This window comes from Opisthorchis viverrini, assembly GCF_000715545.1.
Source record: "Opisthorchis viverrini unplaced genomic scaffold opera_v5_404, whole genome shotgun sequence".
Lineage (NCBI taxonomy): Eukaryota > Metazoa > Platyhelminthes > Trematoda > Opisthorchiida > Opisthorchiidae > Opisthorchis > Opisthorchis viverrini.
This window is the reverse complement of record NW_008752056.1, coordinates 79,220-100,824: the sequence shown is the minus strand read 5'-3', so window position 1 is coordinate 100,824 and position 21,605 is coordinate 79,220. Positions and strand designations below refer to the sequence as shown.

Below are 21,605 nucleotides of genomic sequence, written 5' to 3'. Positions count from 1 at the left end.
CGCGCTGCCCACCGTCCAGTGCTCTCAGTGTGAAGTCTGTATAAAGTTCGATTTTGTATTTTATAATGGCGGAGCACATGCTAAAGTGGCGCGGCAATGATTAGCTTGTTTGGCGGCGGTTTTGCTTTCCTTTCGTCTCCAGGGATGATAATTTTTTCCGCACACTACAGCTGGATAAGATTCCCATCAGCAGCGCCAGGTTTTCGGTAAACTCCAATGTACATTTTATTTCGTTTAAGTATGACGCTGAAAGGGAGCGTGATTTTGAGCTATTGAGATAGCTCGAGGTAGCTCAGTTAAGGTGCCAGCTTATGATCCGGAAGGTCCGTGGTTCGAACCCAGCCTCATCATCTCGGCTTCTCCTGTCTAGGCAGTATCCCGGCCCTCTTGCCTTCTTCGGGTGGCATGGCAGCTAGGCACCGAAAGGTTGCTACAGCTAAACGATTTGGTTGAGTGAGCCCTCTGATGTTTCAACGTTTTTTAAGTATTGGGTAGGATTATGTGCTCCATTTGGGTTAACGGAGGTTGTGGGTCAGTCATACATATGGTGCTGTTGCCAAATCTAGGGGAGTGTGAATGTTATACTTACCATCTGGTCGAAACCTGCTTCACTCACTCGTAGTGGCTTTGCTTCTGTAAGTGAAGACAAGCGTCAGAAGAGAGTCAGACTGATGTATACGGGGGCGAGATGGACCAAGTGGTTGAAGCGCTAGTTTACTGGCCGGAGTGTCCGTGGCTCGAATCCCGACCTCTGCTCTCGGCTTGGGTGACCTGGCAGTTTCCTAGCCCTCGTGCCCCCGTGTGACATGGCAGCCCCAAAATGGTGCTACAGCTGAACGATTATTATTTATTATTAGTTGCCACTCGTCCGGGGGTCCTTATCGATCCATCCCAATGGGCCAAGTCGGCCTGCTGCCAGTTAGCCGTTTTAAGGCGCCGACAGAACATTGCCGCCCAACAGAACAGTTGGTAGTTATCGAGTCCGGAAATTCGGTGGCGTTCAATTGAGGGCATGTACGTCAAATGTGACGCTATATTCACAGCCTTGGCTCTTTCGGACTAGCAGTTCTAGTGGAAAGCATCCGATCGACGACTGAAGTGCTGCCCGAATTAATAATAATAATGACAATAGTAATAATAATAATAGTAATAATGATAATAATCGTTTAGCTGCAACATCATTTTAGTGCCCAGCTGCCATGTCACACAAGAGAAGCATGTGAACGGGGATACTGCCATATTGTCCAACCCTAGGCACGCAGTCGAGATGCTGAGGTTGATTTCGAAACCATGGATCTTCAGGTCAGTAAGTTTGCGCCTTGTCCACTGAACTTCCTCAGGCCCAGTTGTTCTGTTATAGATCAAAAAGACTTTGTTGTCCTTGACGATGTCCGTTTGAGTGGCTGCAATAAGATTTTCGTACGAATCAAACGGGACCGGAGAATTCAGTTTTCAATCTTACATTACAGTGTCTCTGGCCAGGGAGTTTCATTTTAAATCTATCCCGCAGCATCTGAAGTTTTTCGTATTCTTTATTGCATGTCGTACGTTGACCATAGCTATGTAATCACCTTGTAAAACTATGCCCTTGTCTCACAAAGACGGTATGGATAGCACATGACTTGAGGCAATACCACTGACAACCGGTTTGCTAATCATATCGCGCATTCGCTGGCGTTATCCAGAAGTGGTTCTTAAACGTCGGTGATAGAATACCTAAAACTGCTTTGGGTCCCCGATTGCGGAGGCGAAGGTGTAGGCACAGTCTGCAATGCAACCTTGGTGACCTTATGCTCTAAAGTGGTGCAAGTTGGCTGTCGCAGTTCAGATTTTCTGGATTCGTGCGTCCCTACATTATAACCACTACAGCCTCCAAAACACTCCATGGCTTCCAGCACTTGTCATATCGAAAGTGGAGTATTTAAGGATCGTATGCAATGAAGCATTTATGACTCTGCACTGCGGGTGCAGAGCACATTCCGGAGGACAGAATAGTTTGGTAGGTTCTTTAACTCAAGGAGCACCAACATTGTAGCCCATTTTATGTATGCCGTTGTTACAACTCTTGTTGAATTGTGAAGATGTGGCCGACGTAGCGCTTTCAAGAAAGGAGTTCCGACCACTTCTCTAGGTCTAGCCCTTTACGTTCCTGACGAAGAATAATTGATCCTAGGAATCGTTACGACGAGGATCAGGTTGATACTACTGTGATTACTATGGTAATTACGAGCAGTTTTTATGTAAATAGAAATCGACTCCACAGAGAGTCTGTGCAGACAATCTCTACGGGTTGCAAAGTCAGATATGAATGTACGGGAATACAGCTTCGGATTGTTGGTGTTTTTGATACCTCTGTTACCGGTAACTATCCTGCTAAGGATTGCGGGTGCTCTCGTATTTTGAGAATGTTGCTTTAGAGGGTTGGCGGAAACTTTATTTGTGACTCTGTCCATTGCAAATTTGGCAAATATATTTATAGGAGAGGTAAAAGCGTGAGTAATTCCACCCTCTACCTGACCAGAAGTTTGTGGGAGGCTTCGTTCCAGAAGCAACGAAAGTGCGTTGTATCGCACGATTAATGGTGGTCTGTCGCAATTTCGCGTTTATGAATGGTTGAAATTTGGCACTTGCTACTCAGTGGTTTAACATGTATGTCTTTCTCCTGCTCAACCTTCGACAACAATCGGTCGGGTACGTACGTCTTCTTGAGGAGATTAAATACTAAATTTAGGCTTTTGATATCATCCTGTGGTAGTGACAAGCTGGAGTTGTGCGCCAGAAGTCTAGGTTCTTCGGCTGACACTTGTAAACTTATCCTGAGAGGTGTTTTCCTAAACTGAGTCAAATATTTGTCTGACTCATAGTTTTCCGATTTCGTTGCAGCTGTTGTACCTGTGGTAGTACAAGCTGGAGTTGTCGTGCGCCAGAAGTCTAGGTTCTTCGGCTGGCACTTGTAAACTTATCCTGAGAGGTGTTTTCCTAAACTGAGTCAAATATTTGTCTGACTCATAGTTTTCCGATTTCGTTGCAGCTGTTGTACTGGGATGGAATACAGACTGACCATCAGAATGTACTGTTATCGGCTGGAGTTTGGTTCGTTGTTCCAAAGACGGCACCAGTTGTAGTTGAAATTTCCCATATTTTGCCCGTTGTTCTTGTAGAATTACTTTCAACTTCCACATTTGAATTCAGCCCTCCATCAAATCACGCCATAAAATTACGTAAGAAGATGGGCTCCGTGTCACGGAAAACAAACTGAACAAATACACCCATAATCTAGAGTTGCGCTTACTAATGCTCATTGATCGAACTGATCTTCAGTCCATTCCCTATTTCTTCTCACTGCTTATATTGATAACCGGCAGACGAAAATCCCTTATAAGTAAGGTGGTGGTCCGTTTTCGGACTGTAGCGTGTGATGTTTAAAACAGGTCAATTCGATCAATCCACGGCACACTGAATTGTGTTTGACTTTCACTTTTTCCTCAATTCGATCAATCCACGGCACACTGAATGTGTGTTTGACTTTCTCACTTTTTCTTTCATTTTCAAGTCTTACGTGAAGGTGAATGGGTGGAAACTATGTGGAAAGATCTTATGGTCGGTGACCTGGTGAAAGTTTGCAACAACCAGGAGATCCCGGCTGACCTGGTTTTACTGGCATCCAGTGAACCCCAAGCTATGTGCTACATTGAGACGAGCAATCTAGACGGCGAGACGAATCTAAAACTACGCCAGGTATTTTACCTTTTTGCTGCTTTATGAAGCTCTGGTCGTGATTCATCAAAACATCACCACCATGAAACTCTACTTTGGTGTTGTAGTGCGACATACTTCTAGCTGAATGATACGCCCAATAGGCTAGTTGGAGAAAAATAAAGTCTACTATCTTAAGTTTATAGTCAGAAATTGGGTAGGCATTTGATGACTTAGCTTCTACATCGCCTCACGAAGTCGTCGCCTATGCTACCATTTTATTATTACTCAAGCTTTTTTTTATTTCAAAACTACTTTTGGCTACAGCACACGTACCCTTTGCATAGATGACTGTGTTGATTTTAACTGAAGCACTGCAAGCGTTAATACTTGGCTGTGGATTCTTTTCATGATGAGATTTTTCAGGTTGATGTCGCAGGTACTGCGCATACCCATTCGCAGTTTTATTAGAGTAGGCTTTGTTCTGTCAGTTGCCAAGAGTTTCTGCCTCACATATCAGGATGTGGCAATGTAACCTGAGATCGTCAGACAGATCCTCCAATACGAGGTTATTTTTACCCCAATCCGTTATTCATCAATAGACATTACCGCGGCTAGTGAAATCACTACACAGTCTGTAGCTGATGATGATAATAATCTTGACAGGAGCCTGTAGCCTACAACTTCGTCCACATATGCTTTCCGCTGTAAGCGAGGGTTGTCTCTCATTTACTGGATTGATAGCCTAGTAGTCTGTTATATCACAGGGACAGTGAAAGCTTCCCATAACCGTGATACCACTACTGTGTTGTCCTCATACATATTGAATTCTGGAAGCGCTGCTCAAAGGTTTTGCGTGGCGTTAATTTATGTATAATTTTTAATTCACAGGGTTTGCCTCAGACAGCAGATCTTTTGACTGCCGGATCTTTGGGCGCTTATCGAGGGTGGGTGGAATGTGAACTGCCCAACAGAAAGCTGGAAGAGTTTGTTGGTGTACTCCGGGCGTTTGATGGAGTGTAAGTTTGTTTAATAAACTTTCTTCATTGAAACTCATTGCCTTTACGACTCCCGTCAGATTGTCAATCTTATCCTAACAACACAGGATCAGATCACAGTTCATTGGATAATCGTGCAGTCCGTTAAGCAGTATATTACACTAATAGTCACCCTGGCCTAAAGCCATCACCTTGTCTTGGTGGTCGGGCTCCTGTGCTATAATGGTCCTGCCGGCTATACTGACTGGAACTCAGTTCATAAAGGTTCAACCATGTCCGAAAGATCAAAGGGAACCAGCCCGACAAAGAATAGCGAGTCCCTTTACTGCGAGTAATCATATGGCAAGGCGGCCTGGAGTTAAATTCGCACTATCCTCTGCTATAGAAGTGCGAAGGCAGTAAGGCTTTTTCCCCAGGTGACTCGTATGTCCATGTTTATGGAAGCAGCAATCTTGCCTTCCCCCGAGGAAGGACGGGTTAGAAAGGTCGACCCCCAAAACTGCACACCGATCGCTCAACGGTTGACCGTGACCTCTGGCGCATTATTCACACATTCGGAATATTTTTAAAACCAAAGATTCTGGTGCTGCTCATAAGGCACCTGATGTACGCAGATGCGCTAGGAATGAGACAGCAATGTCGTACTCCCTGCGCCCTCGGACCAGGCCCCGGACCCCTGTATGCAAGTGGGTCAGATTACTTAGACATTGGTTCCGGACAGGGTCCCCCAAGTAAGCCCTAAAACCCGCTGTTTTGCGGTCCAGACTTGTGAGCCAGAGGCTTGGGGCAGAGTCTCCAAACATAACCCTACATCCTCCCACAGCCCTTTGCGTCAGACTTGAGCCAAAGGCTCAGCTGAACCCCTTCTTCAATTTGGGCGACCCGGAGGTATCATTTTCCCTTGCAGCTCTTTGCCCACCAGCCTTCTCCTACACTCCCTCCCCACCCACCATACAATGCATGGCAATCAACCCATTTGCCAACCCCCTAGCCACCATACCGTCTCAAAACCTTTACCCAGAAAAATAAACCAAAATAATCACTTACCAATCTCAAAAGGTCTGATTCACGTTTCAGCCTTTAATGTCCGTATTCTACGTCAAATTGGACAACAAACATCCCTTGCTGAAACATTGCTTTCCCTCTCTATCGATATTATTTGTGTCACCGTATCGCGCTTACAAGACCCCACTTCGGTCGTGCTCCTCAAACCGCTTAAGACAAGCTCAGATGTTCCACATTTCACTGGTGATCCTGACCCTGGCTCGTGGTATCTACGGTGTGGGAATTACACTCAGCCTCAATGCTGAGAGCGCTCACTGGAATGGATCCCTTTAAACAGTCGTCTTTGCGTTGCACGGTTGTCTGGCTCAATTAAGATTAATGCAGGTCGATGAGGTGAACGGTGCCTGTTCGTTGTGTCCGCACATGCCCCAACAGAATGCAGTCCTGGGACTGAGAAGGACGAGTTGTATCACAATCTATCACGACTACTTCGGTGGGCAAGCACGAGTATAGTAATCCTCGGGGGTGATATGAATACCCAATTTGGACTACCAAGTCCAGAAGAAGCATAGTTAGGTTGTATATTTGGAGTCGAGGTCAAGCGTACGGATAATAGGGAGTGGCTTCCTCAGTTATCTACAGACCATCGTCTGTTCCCAGCCAGTACGAGCTTGTAGCACAAACGCCCACATCGAGTTACTTGGAGGCCACCTGCCACAAGACAGTCTTGGATTCAAGTGGACAATATGGCTATCAGTTATCGATGGAGAGCCTCAGTTAAAATTGACGTTCCTTCTGGGGGTACGCAACTTGGGGCGTAAGAGCGCGAATTTATTGACCGGAAGGTCCGTGGTTCGAACCTGGCCTTTGCCTCTCGACTTCCCCTGCCTAGGCTTGGGCAACCTGGCAGTATCTCAGCCCTCGTGCTTCCTTTGGGTGGCATAGCAGCTAGGCACCGAAAGGGCGCTACAACTGAACGTTTATTACTCTTTTTTTTACGCAACATGACTCTGATCACAGCATCATGCGAGCCCGGTTAGCACTTTGCTTTCCGACAGTATTACGCGCGCCAAAGGAGAGCATCGTTCATTCAAATGCGACAAGTTTCAGTAGCTGAAGTGCATCGATCTGATCTAGCTAGGAAGCTAGTGGAAACTCACAGTCAGGTGAACGAAGAAGATTGCTTGTAGGATGAATGGAGGCGAATTAATGAAGCACTGCTCTCGGCTTTCAGAACTGTTTTTTCCAGGCCATCTGACTCGAGTAAATGAATGTTGGTCATACCAGCAACTAACGACTGTGATGGCACACGCCGAGACATCAAACACCGGATAATCAGAAGTTGAAGATTTCGAAGGGTCAGGAGGTGGAAAAGGCTTTCGCTGCAGGCAACAGCCGCGCCCTGTTTCAATTGTTTCGATCAACCGGTCAAAAGAAGACAGGTGTCAATGGAACAGTATACGAGAAGTATGGAACAGCTATTCACTCCCCCAATCATGATCTTGTGCGGTGGACTGAGCACCTCTCACCAGCAACAATTTGAATACCGGGGTTTTTAAGGCTGTCTATTTTTAGTCTCATTATCTCATCAATTACGAAGTTGAACGAGAATGGAGAGAGTGGACATGCCTCTTGGATACCACTTTTTGTAGGGAAGCTTTTGGAGAGGTCACCATACACTCTCACCCGCCCAGAAGTATGCGAATTTAGGTATGGGATTATGTTCACAAACTTCTGGGGCATTCCATGTTGAGCAAGTGTAGTTAACAAAACGAATCAGTCAACAGAATCAAACGCACCCTTTTCTCTGTTCTCTCACGGAAATGTGGGATACGATTGCTCCAATGCAGCGGTTAGATGTGAGTGACACAACAGTGATATCCTCGAGTGGATTGAAGTAAATAGTACTTTTACTTCGTCACTTGCAGACTGACGTTCGTGTAAGCAGCCCCATGGCACATCCTCTTTAAGAAACGACCGAGTGAGTGACGAACAAGATGTTTTTAGTGGAAATGTGCTGTAGTCGCTCACCAGAAGGATCACAGAATTGATAGGTCTTTTGGGCTAGCATTTGTGCTATGAAAGAACTCTTTTCTTGGTTGAGAGACGACGGTTTCTGTCAAAAATAAGCCCATCAAATTTTATAGACGTAAGGAAAAACGAATAATTATCTGCGTGGTGATGAAAACCTCAATCCTAGGCTCGATAGAGGACACAAGTTGCACTGTGAAGAACTTCATCGTCAGTTGAACCAGTGGCAATGACATAATCGAAATAAGCGGAAATTCCACGTAGACCGGTCAATATTATGCTCTGGAATACGGCTGGTGCTCATTTTACACCAAATAGCCAACCCCCGTATGCGTTGAGTGTTAACAACCCTGGGATCATTTGCAATTGGTGTTTGTAATTGAGCTATGTGAAGCTTAGCAAAGCTTGGCCCACTTTTGAGTTTCCCAAATAAATCTCCCGTTGTCATTAATGAGTTCTGGTGTGACTCTGGCGTGGCATCGAGTATGATGAGATAGCACGTAAACGAATTTAGTCGTTACCTATGTTGATGACAAGAATAGGAGTGCCCATATCGAATAGTTAATGGACCGTGTAACTTCGGTTTGTTGAAGAAGTTTTAATTCTCTCTCCGTTGTCTCTTCGACGAAGATACTGGATCTTAAGGTGCTGTCGCGGTCGGTGTAGCAGCGCTTAAGTGTAGGGGTGGGAAGTGCATGCCTTCCACACTCGCAGGTATGCTCAGACCGGTTGGTCAGTATTGAGACGTTTAACGAAGACGGTCTCCTTTTCCTCCAATTCGAGGTTCGGAACATGTGGCGACTTATAAATATAGGTTGCTCTGACGGTCTTTCGGTAGCCACTGCTAGCTTGCGGGTTTGCTCTTGAGCCAAAGGCTTTGTTTGGGATCCCTAATCGTCGTGTCCAAGTTTGGGTGCACTGGCAGTATCCCAGTCCGTGTACAACTATGAACTGCACGCTCGCAACTAATCTCATGTTTCACCCGCCGTCGCGTGTCGCCATCGGCATGGTCGCCTCATTTGCTGCATACAGCAGGGCGGGTAAGCGAAAAGAAAGTACTGCTGGTGCCTTCCTCCTTTCTTTTCCACCTCATCTTCACATATTCGCTGTTTTATCTCTCCTCACCCCGTTGCCAGCGATATTTCCACAGTTCCTAGTCGAAGAATTGACGGATACGGTCGCCGCGTATTGCCGCTAGCTGTAATATCTACACTTGACTCGACCGCTAAGGCTACAGACCCTTCGAAATCATCACTCAGCTTCCGACGCTCAATTCACCTGGCAGCCTTTAACCTTCACACTCTGAAACAGTTGGTGTAATAGACTGCTCGTGAATCTACGCTGAACTACTGATGTGTGCTGTTTGTCTGAAGCGAGGGAACTAGACCTAAATACGGTTATTAAACTGACCTCCTCATCGGTTTCCGTTCACTTCTGATTTCGTACCTCTGGTGATCCGGGAGCCACTTTGGCTGGTTCTACTGTGGTTGGTACTGTTCTAAACCACCTGAGGGGTTTCTGGTTGACTGGGTACCCGACGATCGTCACCCCTGTGTGGTCGGTTGTCTAATGTATGTTAGGATATCCCGTTAATGCGCCGATGATCGCTGCCTGCTCATCATGTCTGCTTACACTCCAACAGACTGTAGCTCTTGTATAATCGAAGACAGTTTTACGACGCTTTAAGCTTATTGCTGAGACGGTGGGCTAAGAGCTCAGATCTTGTTTTTGCCGCGGATATGAATGCATAAGTAGGTAGACAGCGCTTCTAAGTCTCAATCATGTGGTTATCTAGGGCTGGAATCGAAATACACTGACAACGGCGAATGTCCACTGCAGATGTCTAGTAACTACAGGTAACTCTGTGGTATTAGCTTCCGAAATAATAGGAGCTGCTTGGCTACATGAAGCCCCGCACGCTAGGCAGCATCCAACTGGGGTAGACCAAATTGCCATTAACTAAAGGTGAAGTTGGTCTATTACTATCTGTCGTTTATTCTGTAAGACCTATGCGGATTCGGATCAAGCGCTTGTTCGTTGCTGCTTCTCGTTGAGCTTGTGAAGGACAAGCAAAATGTGCACATCTCACCTACCCTTTGGGGACTTCTCAAACCCTGATGTGAGTCAAGCCCACCGAAACCAACAACTGAATTCCATTTCGGAGGAGATATCTTCTGATATTGAGACATACTGGAAGCTTCTGTGCACAACCGTGCAAGATTCAAGGCGCTCCGTTTGTGGAGTCGTTCAACCAACTAGACCTAGGCACTGGATCCCAAGCAATAGTAAAATATCTCGAAGCTCGGATATGTATTCCCCTTGGTGGAGAGCACAATACCGCTAACCGAACTTTCAGACTGCAGGTTCAAAAGCGCGTCTGCGCGGATCGGGAAGCACGGCTGGTCCAGATTGCTGGAGAGGTGGAAGGGGCGAGAAGCTGTGAGAATGTGCGTAAATTGTTCCAGCTGATGTGGGCAACAGACACAAAGAGTCCTCTGGTGAGCGGAACAATAGGCTACAAAACCGATTCACCTAACTATATAAAGGGGGGCACGTGAATCTTTGGGTTAAAACGCATCAAAAATTCAACTGGCCACCTGCATTGTTTAGCCGGATTCTCAATCGGCATCGCATCCCTGGACGGTGAACGTGTAACCATAGACTCCTTCGGAAATAAGCGAATGGCTTTCTCCCCTCAAACTCCACCAATCTGCCAGTCTTGGAGAACTCCCACGCGTTTTGGTTGAAAATGGAGATGAAACCCTCTGTCGGTGCGTGTAGGTGCCTTGCGATCTTCATGCTTCTCGACATCAGGAATGCGCTCAACTCTGCCAACCACTTCTCAACGTGCTTGCACCACAGGGTGTGCCCCCTGAAGTTCGTGAATAGTATGCTCTGGCCAATGAGCTCTCCGAAAGCTTTTCTACAACCTGGGCCGTTCGATAAGGATGTCCATTTTCTCTATTGTTGTTTAACTTAGTTATTGATGATAGGCGAACACTGCAAGGTTTCGGAGACCCCGATGTGCAGATTTTCCGAACGAAAACTTTGTCTACCTGGGATATGCAGGTGACATCGCCGTCATTTTTAAAAGGACTAGGAAGCGCAGGCCTTACATGAGAAGCTGACCGGGGTCATCCAGTCTTTCCGCCTGTACCTCGCATCCGAAAAGTGCAGTCATGCTGTAGGACGCAAGTCTTTGAATATGTCTCTGAGGATTTGAGGAGAGGCACTGGGGTGTGTGGAATACTAGACGGATATCGGAGCTGCATTGACTTTGACGGCAGTGCGACAGGCGAATCTCGAAGGCCAGAACTGCATTTGCCGGTTAGTGTCACTTGTGCGGTCAAAAGGCATCTCACGGAGTGTCAGAGTACGTTGGAAGCAGACTACAGTATGGTTTGTATTGTTGTAGTGCTGTGAGACTGGGCTACTTCGGGCTGAGGATGTGAAACATCTCTGGGTCTTTAACTACCAATGTCTCAGAACTGTTGCTTGAATCGACTGAAACCCCAGCGGATTCACACTGAAGTGATTAAGAGACGGGTTCTGGGGAAGCAGAGGGTACTTACCTCAAAGAGTGCACCCATAGCTTCAATTTGAGGTGGCTGAGCCATGTGTTACGCATGCCGACCTACCGCCGGCCGAGACGAGCACTTTTCCATACCTGATTTTGAGTGGCGGAAAATTAGAGGTAGACAGAATTTGACGTCAGAAAGGAATAACGCGAGAAGTTTGCGTGCCATTGGTTCCGGTTGCCTTCCAGGATGGGATCCACCTGACCCTCCTTGTGCTTAGCTGGAGACACTAGTCGATGTGGTAGGCGACCGGTGTCAGTGTTGTTCATGCTGTCAGTTTCTATGCAGATTGTCATACTGAGTGCCGGAGGTGTAAGCAGCTCGGATGTTTGGTGGGCTGGCCCTAGGTCCCGTTACCTGCTCCATGTTTTCTTTTCTTTCTAATACCTTCCTGAATCGAAATGATATTGTTGCACGGTAGTGAAGCACCAGTGATCATGAGCCTGTTTGTTGTCTTACGGACGAACCGTCTTTGTTTCAGACGATACCCCTTGAAACCCAATCAGTTACTGATACGTGGTGCTTCTTTGAAGAACACAAAATGGGTATTTGGTGAGTAATTGACTTTGGTTTATGTTTGGATTTCTGCATCTATCCTTGCTTTTTTATGCAACCCATAATTTTTTTCGATTATTCTGTGGGCATTAGTTAACTGAATGACTTTTGTATTCCAACTCAAAGTTAATTAGACGATTCAGGGTGCTTTTACGTCTCTTCCAAAATTTATGTTGACCGTCAGACATGTTCTTCGGCTACCTTCATTGCCTAGTTAACCTTGAACATTCACGTTCTAATTCGTTTATTTTGACTGCATGGAAGAGGTTGGGCAGCAAGTGGATCTTGTTTATGCTGCGATGGATACATGAACGAGATCTTATTCACTGACTAACTGGCCTAGGCGGAAAAAAGTGCCGTAAATCTCATACACTTGACCCAGTGACTTGATTACCGGTTGCTACTTTATACTTTCTATCGACAAAATAGTTGGACGCACCGAATATCGGCTAAATGAACCATGAGGTAGCCTTTGTGTTTCTGCAACCAGTTAACGAACGTCTTTAGCGGGGATTCGCTGAAGTATCACACTAGCCTTGACTCCTGACAACTCAAGCACTCCTTTTTGCATTGGGGAACATTCTCATTGCAGCGCAGCCGACCCCCTAGGGTCCAGTGGGTCAGTTGCTCACTGTTTTTAAACCCTTGGCTGTTCTATTGAGAATGTGGTTGGCTAACTAAGTTGACAAGCAGGAACTCACTCAACAGATTCGGACTGCAGAATCGCCCATCCACGAACTATTCTCATATAGCTAGCTTATTTGAAGAGTGTATGTAGTTTTAACTTACCGTCGGTCGAGCACAGTTTGACTGAACTTGGTGACCTGATGCTATACCTAACTGATTATCGACCCTCACAGTGTACCTGATTATTCTTAATCGACCTGAGTAAAATGTGCCGTTATCATTAAAGTGCTTTTCCGAATGTTGCTCATGGCGGTATTACACTGCACAGTGGTTCGATCTCCGAGCCCCAAGTATCGAGTTTGTTACCCGATCTCGTTTAGTTAACCACTCAATCACATAAAGCACACATTCTATACACAAAATATATTTACACCGACGTTTTGTAGCCGAAGCGAAAAGGCAAAGTTTGCCGTGTTGTCCACCTTTGAGGAGCAGAATTCAAGCACAGGAGAAACTTAGATTAACTTGCTGTTTCTGCTATCCTTTGGTCCGGTAGTAATTTCGGATACGTTCCTGTATTTTATGCGCTAGCTGCCAATAATCTTAGTTTCTATGCTATGTAGCGGGTGGTTTTTTGATATTCACAGGAAAGTCGTTTTTTTCCTCTGCAGCAAATACAGACTGCCACCCTGTCTACTCCAGCTGTCGGACAAAATAGCAGGAAACCACTGATTACTGTCGCACCGTTTCACTTAACTGTCTATATTGATCTGTCTACCATATGTGCATTGATGTTATACCGGGATTTTCGATTCAATCGATCGGTCTTATATAAATCTTTCTGCATGTTTCTAAAAATCCAGGTTTGGCCGTCTACACCGGGAAGGAATCGAAAGTCATGCTCAACTCTACATCCCGTCCACTGAAACAGTCCACCGTAGAACGTCAGACAAACACTTATGTGAGCGTTGCTTGCAGATTTTCTCTTGCTTTTGTGTATCATCTCGCCTCGCTTATCTGTCACATACTGAATCGTATTCTTTGTCGTTTTAGATTTTATTTCTTTTCGGCGTGTTGCTCTTCCTCACCTTGTTCACCTTTTTTGCGAATCTCGTTTGGACCCGATGGAATGAACCAACAATGTGGTACCTAGACGGTAAAGGTAGGCGTCTCGTTTTCTTAATGCTGTTGAGGTCTGTACTGTTGTAAGAAATATGTTGTACTGGGACCACGCCCTCTGTTTTGTGTTTGAAGCCAGCTCACATCCTCCAACCATTCTATTGGCTCTGGGGTTGGCACACCGGTTTATCTCGCTCGCAAATTGAAATCATTTTATGACTGTGATATCTCATAAACCTTGATGTGCTCTAACATCTCTAAGCGCGTTGCCTGGCAGTATCAGTTGCTTTGAATTGGGTTATGACGCATGCCTAATTCGCAAGGCTGCTGGAAGAAGAAATATTGTTTGTAACTACTCGTAACTGGGGATTAATGTCCCAATGGCGCTTCGTCGGTGATCTAGATGGTGGGCAGGTGGCTAGGTAGTAGACAGCAAGTCACCTTGACACGTCGGTTGTGTATCAGATGGATTTGGAAGCAATCCATTTGTAGAGGTCAATGCACGTCAATTAGGAAGCTTAAATTAGGGAGCTTCATCAAGGGATATACACGCACCGAACCGTAGTTCCACAACATTGCTCTACACAACGGAGTTGAAAACCAACAGTTATGAGAGGAGTTAATTTAAGAAGTTATTCTTTGAGTTCGCCGGAAGACTAAATGGATATCATCGCCACGGAGAACGAGAAACAGAAAAAACAATCAATCTATCATTGCGTTGAGTGACGTAAAAGTACCTGGTTGCACTTTTCCTATATGAGGGAAAGATATGTAGTGAGTAAATGAAAAACTGTGGAGCCCTTTCGGCTGTTTGGTCATGATTTCCAGGAGAGTGCTCTTTGACTTCATTTTCGTAGAATACTTTAGTTCCTTGTTGGTTTTTCACAACTTGCCTCGTCGTTGCCCGGCTCATCTTCTCTAGAACTAGACGCAAACTTCTCGTCAATATCTTCTTCCGATTGTGATGCTCTGCCAACAGATGCTACTGCCAACAGAACCCATCTTTATGAGTATCATGGACACAGTTAGTTGATGCATGTGCGAACTGGAGACCATTCGATAGAAGCGAATGTCCAAAGTCAACAGACAATCAGTAGACTCTCATCTCTTTTTAATCACCGGGTACCCGGCTTCGCTCTTCAGTTTGCTAAAAGTATCTCTACTCGAGAGCGCTGTGTAACTATTCCTCAACAGGGAATTCCTGGAGCATGTCTTCCGATGACATTTCAAGATGAATAAAGTAAGTGCAGACCAGGCCGTGCCCACGCACGGAACATCCATCGTAGACCGTACACATGCGTTTGATAGTTATTCGGATTACACGTATCCCGTCCACTTAACTGTTAACGTGTCTGAAAGAAGCAGCTTGTGATCGCATTTTATTAGTCTGTTAGAATTCATGGATAAACAAGGTCTCGCCACAGTCTTCTCTTGCCGTACCAGTTAAGCTTAATATTGGTCCAGAAGTCCAATTACGCTTCGGTTTTCAACGTGTCTTCAAATGCTTCTTAAGTCCCGCCTTACCACACTGGAGCACGACTACACCGAATACTACATCCAGGCCCATTCTTGGTCTTCCACATTCGCCGTTCCGCTTGCGCGAAATCTCACACACCGTAATCGTGCAGTATGCATGATTTCAATTTTTTTAATTTGCCTACATGGCTATCTATTTTCATACGCTGTTCGATACTGCTGTATTGTTGGCATCTGAACCTAGACGATTGTTGTTACTGGTAGACTTATATGGATCTCACTCACGATGTTTGCTAACTCGGTTCTTTAGTACGAGATCAAGCAGAGTTCTTCTCTATCTTGAAGAACTTTTCGCCTCAAGCATGTGGGCCTGTACAAAGCATTCGGTTGAAGAGGTTCACTTGAGTCATGCATTGACATTATTTCACTTTGTTGGCCATTGCTCAATTCCACTCATGTCTATTCCGGTGTACAGGTTGGAGGAAGGTCTTTTGCTACGTTCACCTGACAACTGCTCGATTTATCCTGCGGTGATCTCCCGTAGAATGATGAATCGTCTCCTAGACTACACACAGTTGCTGCTACTCTTGAAGTACGATTAAAGACACGAGACCTGTAGTGGGCTGTCCAAGGGTTTACATCAACCGCACAAATAGGGACTAAAGGCGATTGATCTTTCCTTTGACTCTCACCGGTTATCCTTTGTCGATCGGCTGGCCAATTTAATCTATGTGCTCTTGAGAAAGCTGTTATTAACTGTTTTTTGAGGTGTGTACCTGTTAGCACTTCCTTGTCCTAGTAGTTGGTTTTCGACGGCTTCTCTCAAGCAACGAATAACTTGTGTACCAAAAGTGCGTGTGTATACGCGAATTTCGCCAGTGTACTGTGAAAATTTAGTCTTACAGATGAGTTTGGTCTTTCCTCATTGATTACACCTATTTGTTATTGGCCAACATAGATGATAGAGCCGGGATGTTCGAAATTCTTTGTGTACGTTTTACTTTGTCAGTGCCTAATCGTCCGATCTAAAGGCGATGCTCAGTTAGCATTTCTGTCGGATTCATTGCGGATCACAACTCTTTATTCGTGCACAGTCTAACAGAAGAGAGTTTTGACGTTTGGATAGTTACTGGCCTACCAACCCTGTCTCGAGTTTTCCCTCCCTCAACTCAACTTCCTTTGATAGCCTCCCGTTAGTTCATCGTCTGGAACCAATAATCAGGCTGGCTGGCACAGGTAATGATCGTGTTTCAAGTGCGTCTTGTCATGAGGATGAAGTTATGTCGTTTATATCACCTCTATCCTCCATCAGACAGTCGGGTTTGACTGAAAAGCATTAACAGATGGTATCAAACGATTCCAACTTCATTGCCTATGGGCGTCCTGTGACGTAATTTGTAGTTATGCATTGATTATGTGTTTCTATGAGGCACCGCAATTCTGTACGCAATGGTCGGATTGTCGCACGCTTCTGCGCTGGTCAAAAACCGGTTTCAGGGCTCACACGAATTGGTCAGAACATAAAAAATCGTATTCCTCTGTTATGCTCCCGCGTAACACAACTTTCAAGGTCGTGCAGTTTTGTTTGGGCTTCGGTTTGAAATATAGATAGCACCCACCTGCCTTGCGGCTGCGGCTCTTTAATGCATACTTCATCGTGTGTGTTTTGTAGACACCAACATTTCATGTGCTCCCTCTCGTTTTCAGTCACAGACGCATCTGCATTGCGGATCGTGTTGGACCTTATCACTTGCTTAATTTTGTATAATACTGTGATTCCGATCAGTCTGCCGGTGATGCTCGAAGTTGTACGGTTTATACAAGCTTTGTATATAAATTGGGTGAGTCTGTCTGCCTGCCTATCCATCTGTTGGCCCCTATGTCTCCCGCTGAGCACCGACTTATCTGGGGCATCAACATAACCCACTTCCACGCGCCTACTTACCGTACATGTTATTTAGCTGTAGCTGACTGAATGTGACTGACTGACTTCTTCTCAATGTGCCTCACATTTCTGGTTGTGGTTTTGGGCCCTTACTACGTTTTCGTATGCTTCATTGTCAACTCACACTCGTATTGTACATGTAATTTGTTCGCATCTCTTGTCCTCCTCCTCTCTTGCTCTACTCCCACCGCTGTCCTTTCACGTCTGCCACCATCACCACCACGTCATCGGGTAACCGTGCTGTTGGTCATCACGCTGGGTGACCGCTGCCACTACCGCTCCTGTGTCATCCTCGGTGTTGCTGGCAATTGACTGGTCCATCTTACACGTCATCATCGCCATCTATTTCATCATGATGCTTGAACTACCCACTTATTGTTTGGGTGCGCGTGTTGTCTGACGGTTTTGTCGTACCCGTCTGTTTTACTCCCCTCCTAATCCTGCCTCGCCCAATTGCTGTGGATTGTTTTCACTGTTGTGGTTACTAACACCGTTATCCTATTGTCTTCGGTCGCCTACAACCGCTCATCCGTTACTGTTGATGGGAAACCTTATTCCCTTTGCGTAAAATGGTTCGCATTCAATCTACGCTAGAACTGAGCGCTCGCCAAATGGCCCATATGTTGCTTACCGCGTTCATCATGTGATTGTTTTCCTGTTGTGGTTACTAACACCGTTGTCCTATTGTCTTCGGTCGCCTACAACCGCTCATCCGTTACTGTTGATGGGAAACCTTATTCCCTTTGCGTAAAATGGTTCGCATTCAATCTACGCTAGAACTGAGCGCTCGCCAAATGGCCCATATGTTGCTTACCGCGTTCATCATGTATCATACCATCGTACCTATCAGTTTGCAAGTCAGCCTTGAGCTCGTTCGCTTTGCCCAGGCTCTCTTCATCAACTGGGTTTGTTCTTTGTCTTTTAACCCGAGCTGTAGAACCATATGGGTACACTCATTTATTTTTACCAATCATCATAATTACGAGACATACCTTTCCCATTATTCGGTCTCAAGTTCAATGTCGTCAGGTGCACGTATACATTCGCTTGCATTATCAGTAAGCATTTTGCTCCTCCTGAGTCGAACGTGTCGTACCCCGATTCAACGCACCGTGCATCCGAGATAAGCATACCCACTCAATCTCTCTCGAAAGACTACTTCCGGGAGTGGGACATATAATGTTTTCAGCTTAACCGCAGACTCCCCTCGTTGGCTACCATGAGGTTATCTCGTCCTGGCACCTGGCTCACAAAAAACCGAACGTGACCGTAGACGCTATCGTCAACCAGTTTGTCGAATAGTTGTTTCAGAGTACAGACTAAGATGACAGTGAAGTTGGGTAGGTCATCTCTGAAGGGAGCTGCCATGATCCTTAGGGATATAGGACCCTATTAGATAAAAGTTTCCTTGGTCTTATTGGGGATGGTAGCAAATACAATACCGTGTTAGCCATACTTACCGAGCAGCTCAGAATTATGCAGCCAGTACGATCCTGAATCGCTTAGTTCACTTCGGCATTATTGTTCAGGGTGTGCAGACTTGTAGTCTGACCTTTAGAGGCAGTCCTCACATTCTGTCTACGTAGTGTTCGGCCCTGTTACCGGGTTTGCTAGAGGCGGTTTGCTTCCGGGGAAGCTGTAGCATAAGGATAATTGCGATTAAAAAGTAACATCCTTCGAAATTCGTAGGTTTATAGCCCTAATACTGTCGTCAGTATTTTCCGAGAGTTTATCTCCAGTCGATATGTTTCTTCTCTGTTGAACTGTCTGTATGACGAAGGAAGTGAGTGACTGCTAACATAGTTCACTTGGCATTATTGTTCAGGGTGTGCAGACTTGTAGTCTGACTTTTAGAGGCAGTCTTCACATTCTGTCTACGTAGTGTTCGGCCCTGTTACCGGGTTTGCTAGAGGCGGTTTGCTTCCGGGGAAGCTGTAGCATAAGGATAATTGCGATTAAAAAGTAACATCCTTCGAAATTCGTAGGTTTATAGCCCTAATACTGTCGTCAGTATTTTCCGAGAGTTTATCTCCAGTCGATATGTTTCTTCTCTGTTGAACTGTCTGTATGACGAAGGAAGTGAGTGACTGCTAACAGCTAATAAGAATCCCGTTGGAATTTGTCTCCTTTGATTTCTGTGAGATGCGTAACAGTTGTTTGTCACTCCTTGTGTTAGCCGAAAACCTCGTTAATATTGCCTTCGCATTTCTTTTCTTGTTCTACTGGATACGCTTTATAGAGGATATGCTTTGAGGGAAGGTTCCGCACTTGAGTTGTTCGAATGCTGCAGGTTGTCTATCGGTGACTCTCTCCGTCGTCCATAGCTTCATTCGAAGGAAAACGGCCAGAGCCTCGTTCCGGGAAAGATACTTGTGGAGGCGAACTGTGTCCATGACCGAATACCTGGGTTGGGTGAACCGTCCGTCTTGTTAGCTGTATGATGATGTGCTCAACCACTTATGTGGTATTCTGCTCCAGAGAGCAGTGGGTTGTGCTCCGGAATCACGTTGATCTTGTGCAGATTCTCCCTGGGAACGATCAGTGATCTGATTTTAAGTTTGATGGAGACGTTCATATGCTCATCACTACTTGTAATGCTTTATTGTTGCTCACATGTGACAGGACGTTTGATGTGCTGTTGTAGACATGTGGTAATGGCATGGGCGGATTGTATGGTGGCGCTGTTCCCTGGACAGACGATACTCGATTTTCGGTGTAACTAGTTTGATGTTTGTGTGGTGGTGGTCCGGTCCCTCTACCGAGGAATAATCTACTTGCACTTGTATGAGTGGTAATGCAAATGTGGCGTAGCATTATTTGCTTTCACAAGACAACGAAACAGTTGCGCAATATTTAGTTTTGGCGTTATTGCGGTGGTCGGCCGAGACGAACTAGTACTCAGTTTGTGAGCGCAATTTTTGTCAGAGTAAAATTTCCTCTGCTCATTGATCACTTCTGAGCCGCAAGCGATTGATTAACTTTGAGTCGTGAAGTGTTTTTACGCATCAATAATTGTGTTCAGTCGGCCGCTCCCTCGCCAGTTTCGCTGCTTTCACGTTTAACCAAAATTGAATGCCACTATTGTGGGGCATTCTATTCAATGTGTACATTATGGGCAAAGTGGTTTTTCGTGCTGACGCAGAAAGCTAATCAAGGTTTATTCGTAGTAGACGAGATTTTACATCTAAGTTTTCTAGCGATTGGCGTATTTATGTGTTGCATGAGTTGCGAACGTGTTCTTCGGCCAACCGGGGGACCAGTTCCTTTCTGTGGTGTGCTTTCTTGGTATTAGCATTGTTTTGTATACACAGGCATGCGGTCCGTTTTAGCTTGCAGTTTCCCCTCGTTTACCATACGTTGATATGCCCTTCAGCATTTTTTGTGTATCCGCGTAGGATTTGGATATGTATGATCCGGACACGGATACTCCAGCAATGGCTCGCACATCGAATTTGAACGAAGAACTTGGCCAGGTGAGTGTCCCCAAGTGCTTTTTTCTTTATCTTACGAAATGACTCATTCCGAATGCTGCACTGTGTTCCTTGATTTTCACCTCTATAAACACATCTGGACTACGGTGTTTGCAAAAAATGCTGAAGGACCATCAACCTCTTGTATATACATTGGGCTGTTTCGAAAGTTTGTTTGCGGCTTTGAGCTGCTATCTGGCCCCGTATCCCTCATGACCTGTCCATGGAAGACCTGCTAGTACCTCTTTAAGCTGAATAATGTGCACCTTTCACCCCCGATTCGTCAATCAAGGCCGTTCCAACATTATTCAGTGGGCCGTTCCAATTAAGTTTACTTGGCACACACTCGTCGAGTAGCTGCGGTTTTCCATTTAGAATGATGATATGGTTGAGCTACAACAAACAAATATGGTGCGGAGCAAAATCTGATCATCCGCATTGTCCAGCGCAACTGCAACATTCCCCGCTTCTCAAGACAACCGTTCCAACTGAGCTCCAGTGCCAGAATAATCCATTTTACGCCCGAACTGTATCGGTTGCCGAAAGTCATGCATTAGTGCGTGAACTGTATCCAAATCGGCGAGTAGGGTGGACAACTTCAACGGCTCAGTTTTTGACGGATGAGGTTCACCGTAAGGTCAGCATGGACCATCACAGTGCCAAAGTGTTGCTGTGCGATCAATTGTAATCAGCTCTCCAACTTACCTCACCACGTCATTTTCCACCATCCACCACTCTTATTAACTTTGCCCCTCATATTCGGCCTTTTGAGATGCGTTGTGATGCTCTTGCCGGCAACGAATGTAGGGGTGAAGAAGCATACACTTCGTGTCTTATGGTGCGTCTCATTTTTACATCCGGTTCTCAAGCCTGAGAAGAGGTCACCGTACACCACGTGGGCAGGAGTAAATGCTCTCTTTTTCTTGATCTCTCGTGCCAACAGTGGAAATCTCACTATGACTCATCTTAGTTAGTGTTGTAAATGGTCGGTGGATATCGAGTACGGACGCCCAGATGAAATAATTTCAACTTCGTAGCTCAAAATACACAACCATGGTAAAATTGGTAGATGCATTTGGGACTAGCGTTAACCTCGATTTACATT

The 21,605-nt window shown here is 45.6% G+C and overlaps 1 protein-coding gene across 1 annotated transcript in view; it reads left to right on the top strand.

Moving 5' to 3' along the window:
• The window catches only part of T265_10713 (hypothetical protein), a gene marked incomplete at both ends in the record, with an annotated part of 59,388 nt that overhangs the window by 1,671 nt on the left and 36,112 nt on the right, over positions 1-21,605 (top strand). Inside the window, 7 exons of the mRNA XM_009177170.1 lie at positions 3,554-3,738; positions 4,588-4,715; positions 11,790-11,860; positions 13,354-13,451; positions 13,544-13,652; positions 16,793-16,926; positions 20,426-20,503. Of these exons, the coding sequence (XP_009175434.1) occupies positions 3,554-3,738; positions 4,588-4,715; positions 11,790-11,860; positions 13,354-13,451; positions 13,544-13,652; positions 16,793-16,926; positions 20,426-20,503 (803 nt within the window). The remainder of the gene's footprint in view (positions 1-3,553; positions 3,739-4,587; positions 4,716-11,789; positions 11,861-13,353; positions 13,452-13,543; positions 13,653-16,792; positions 16,927-20,425; positions 20,504-21,605) is intronic.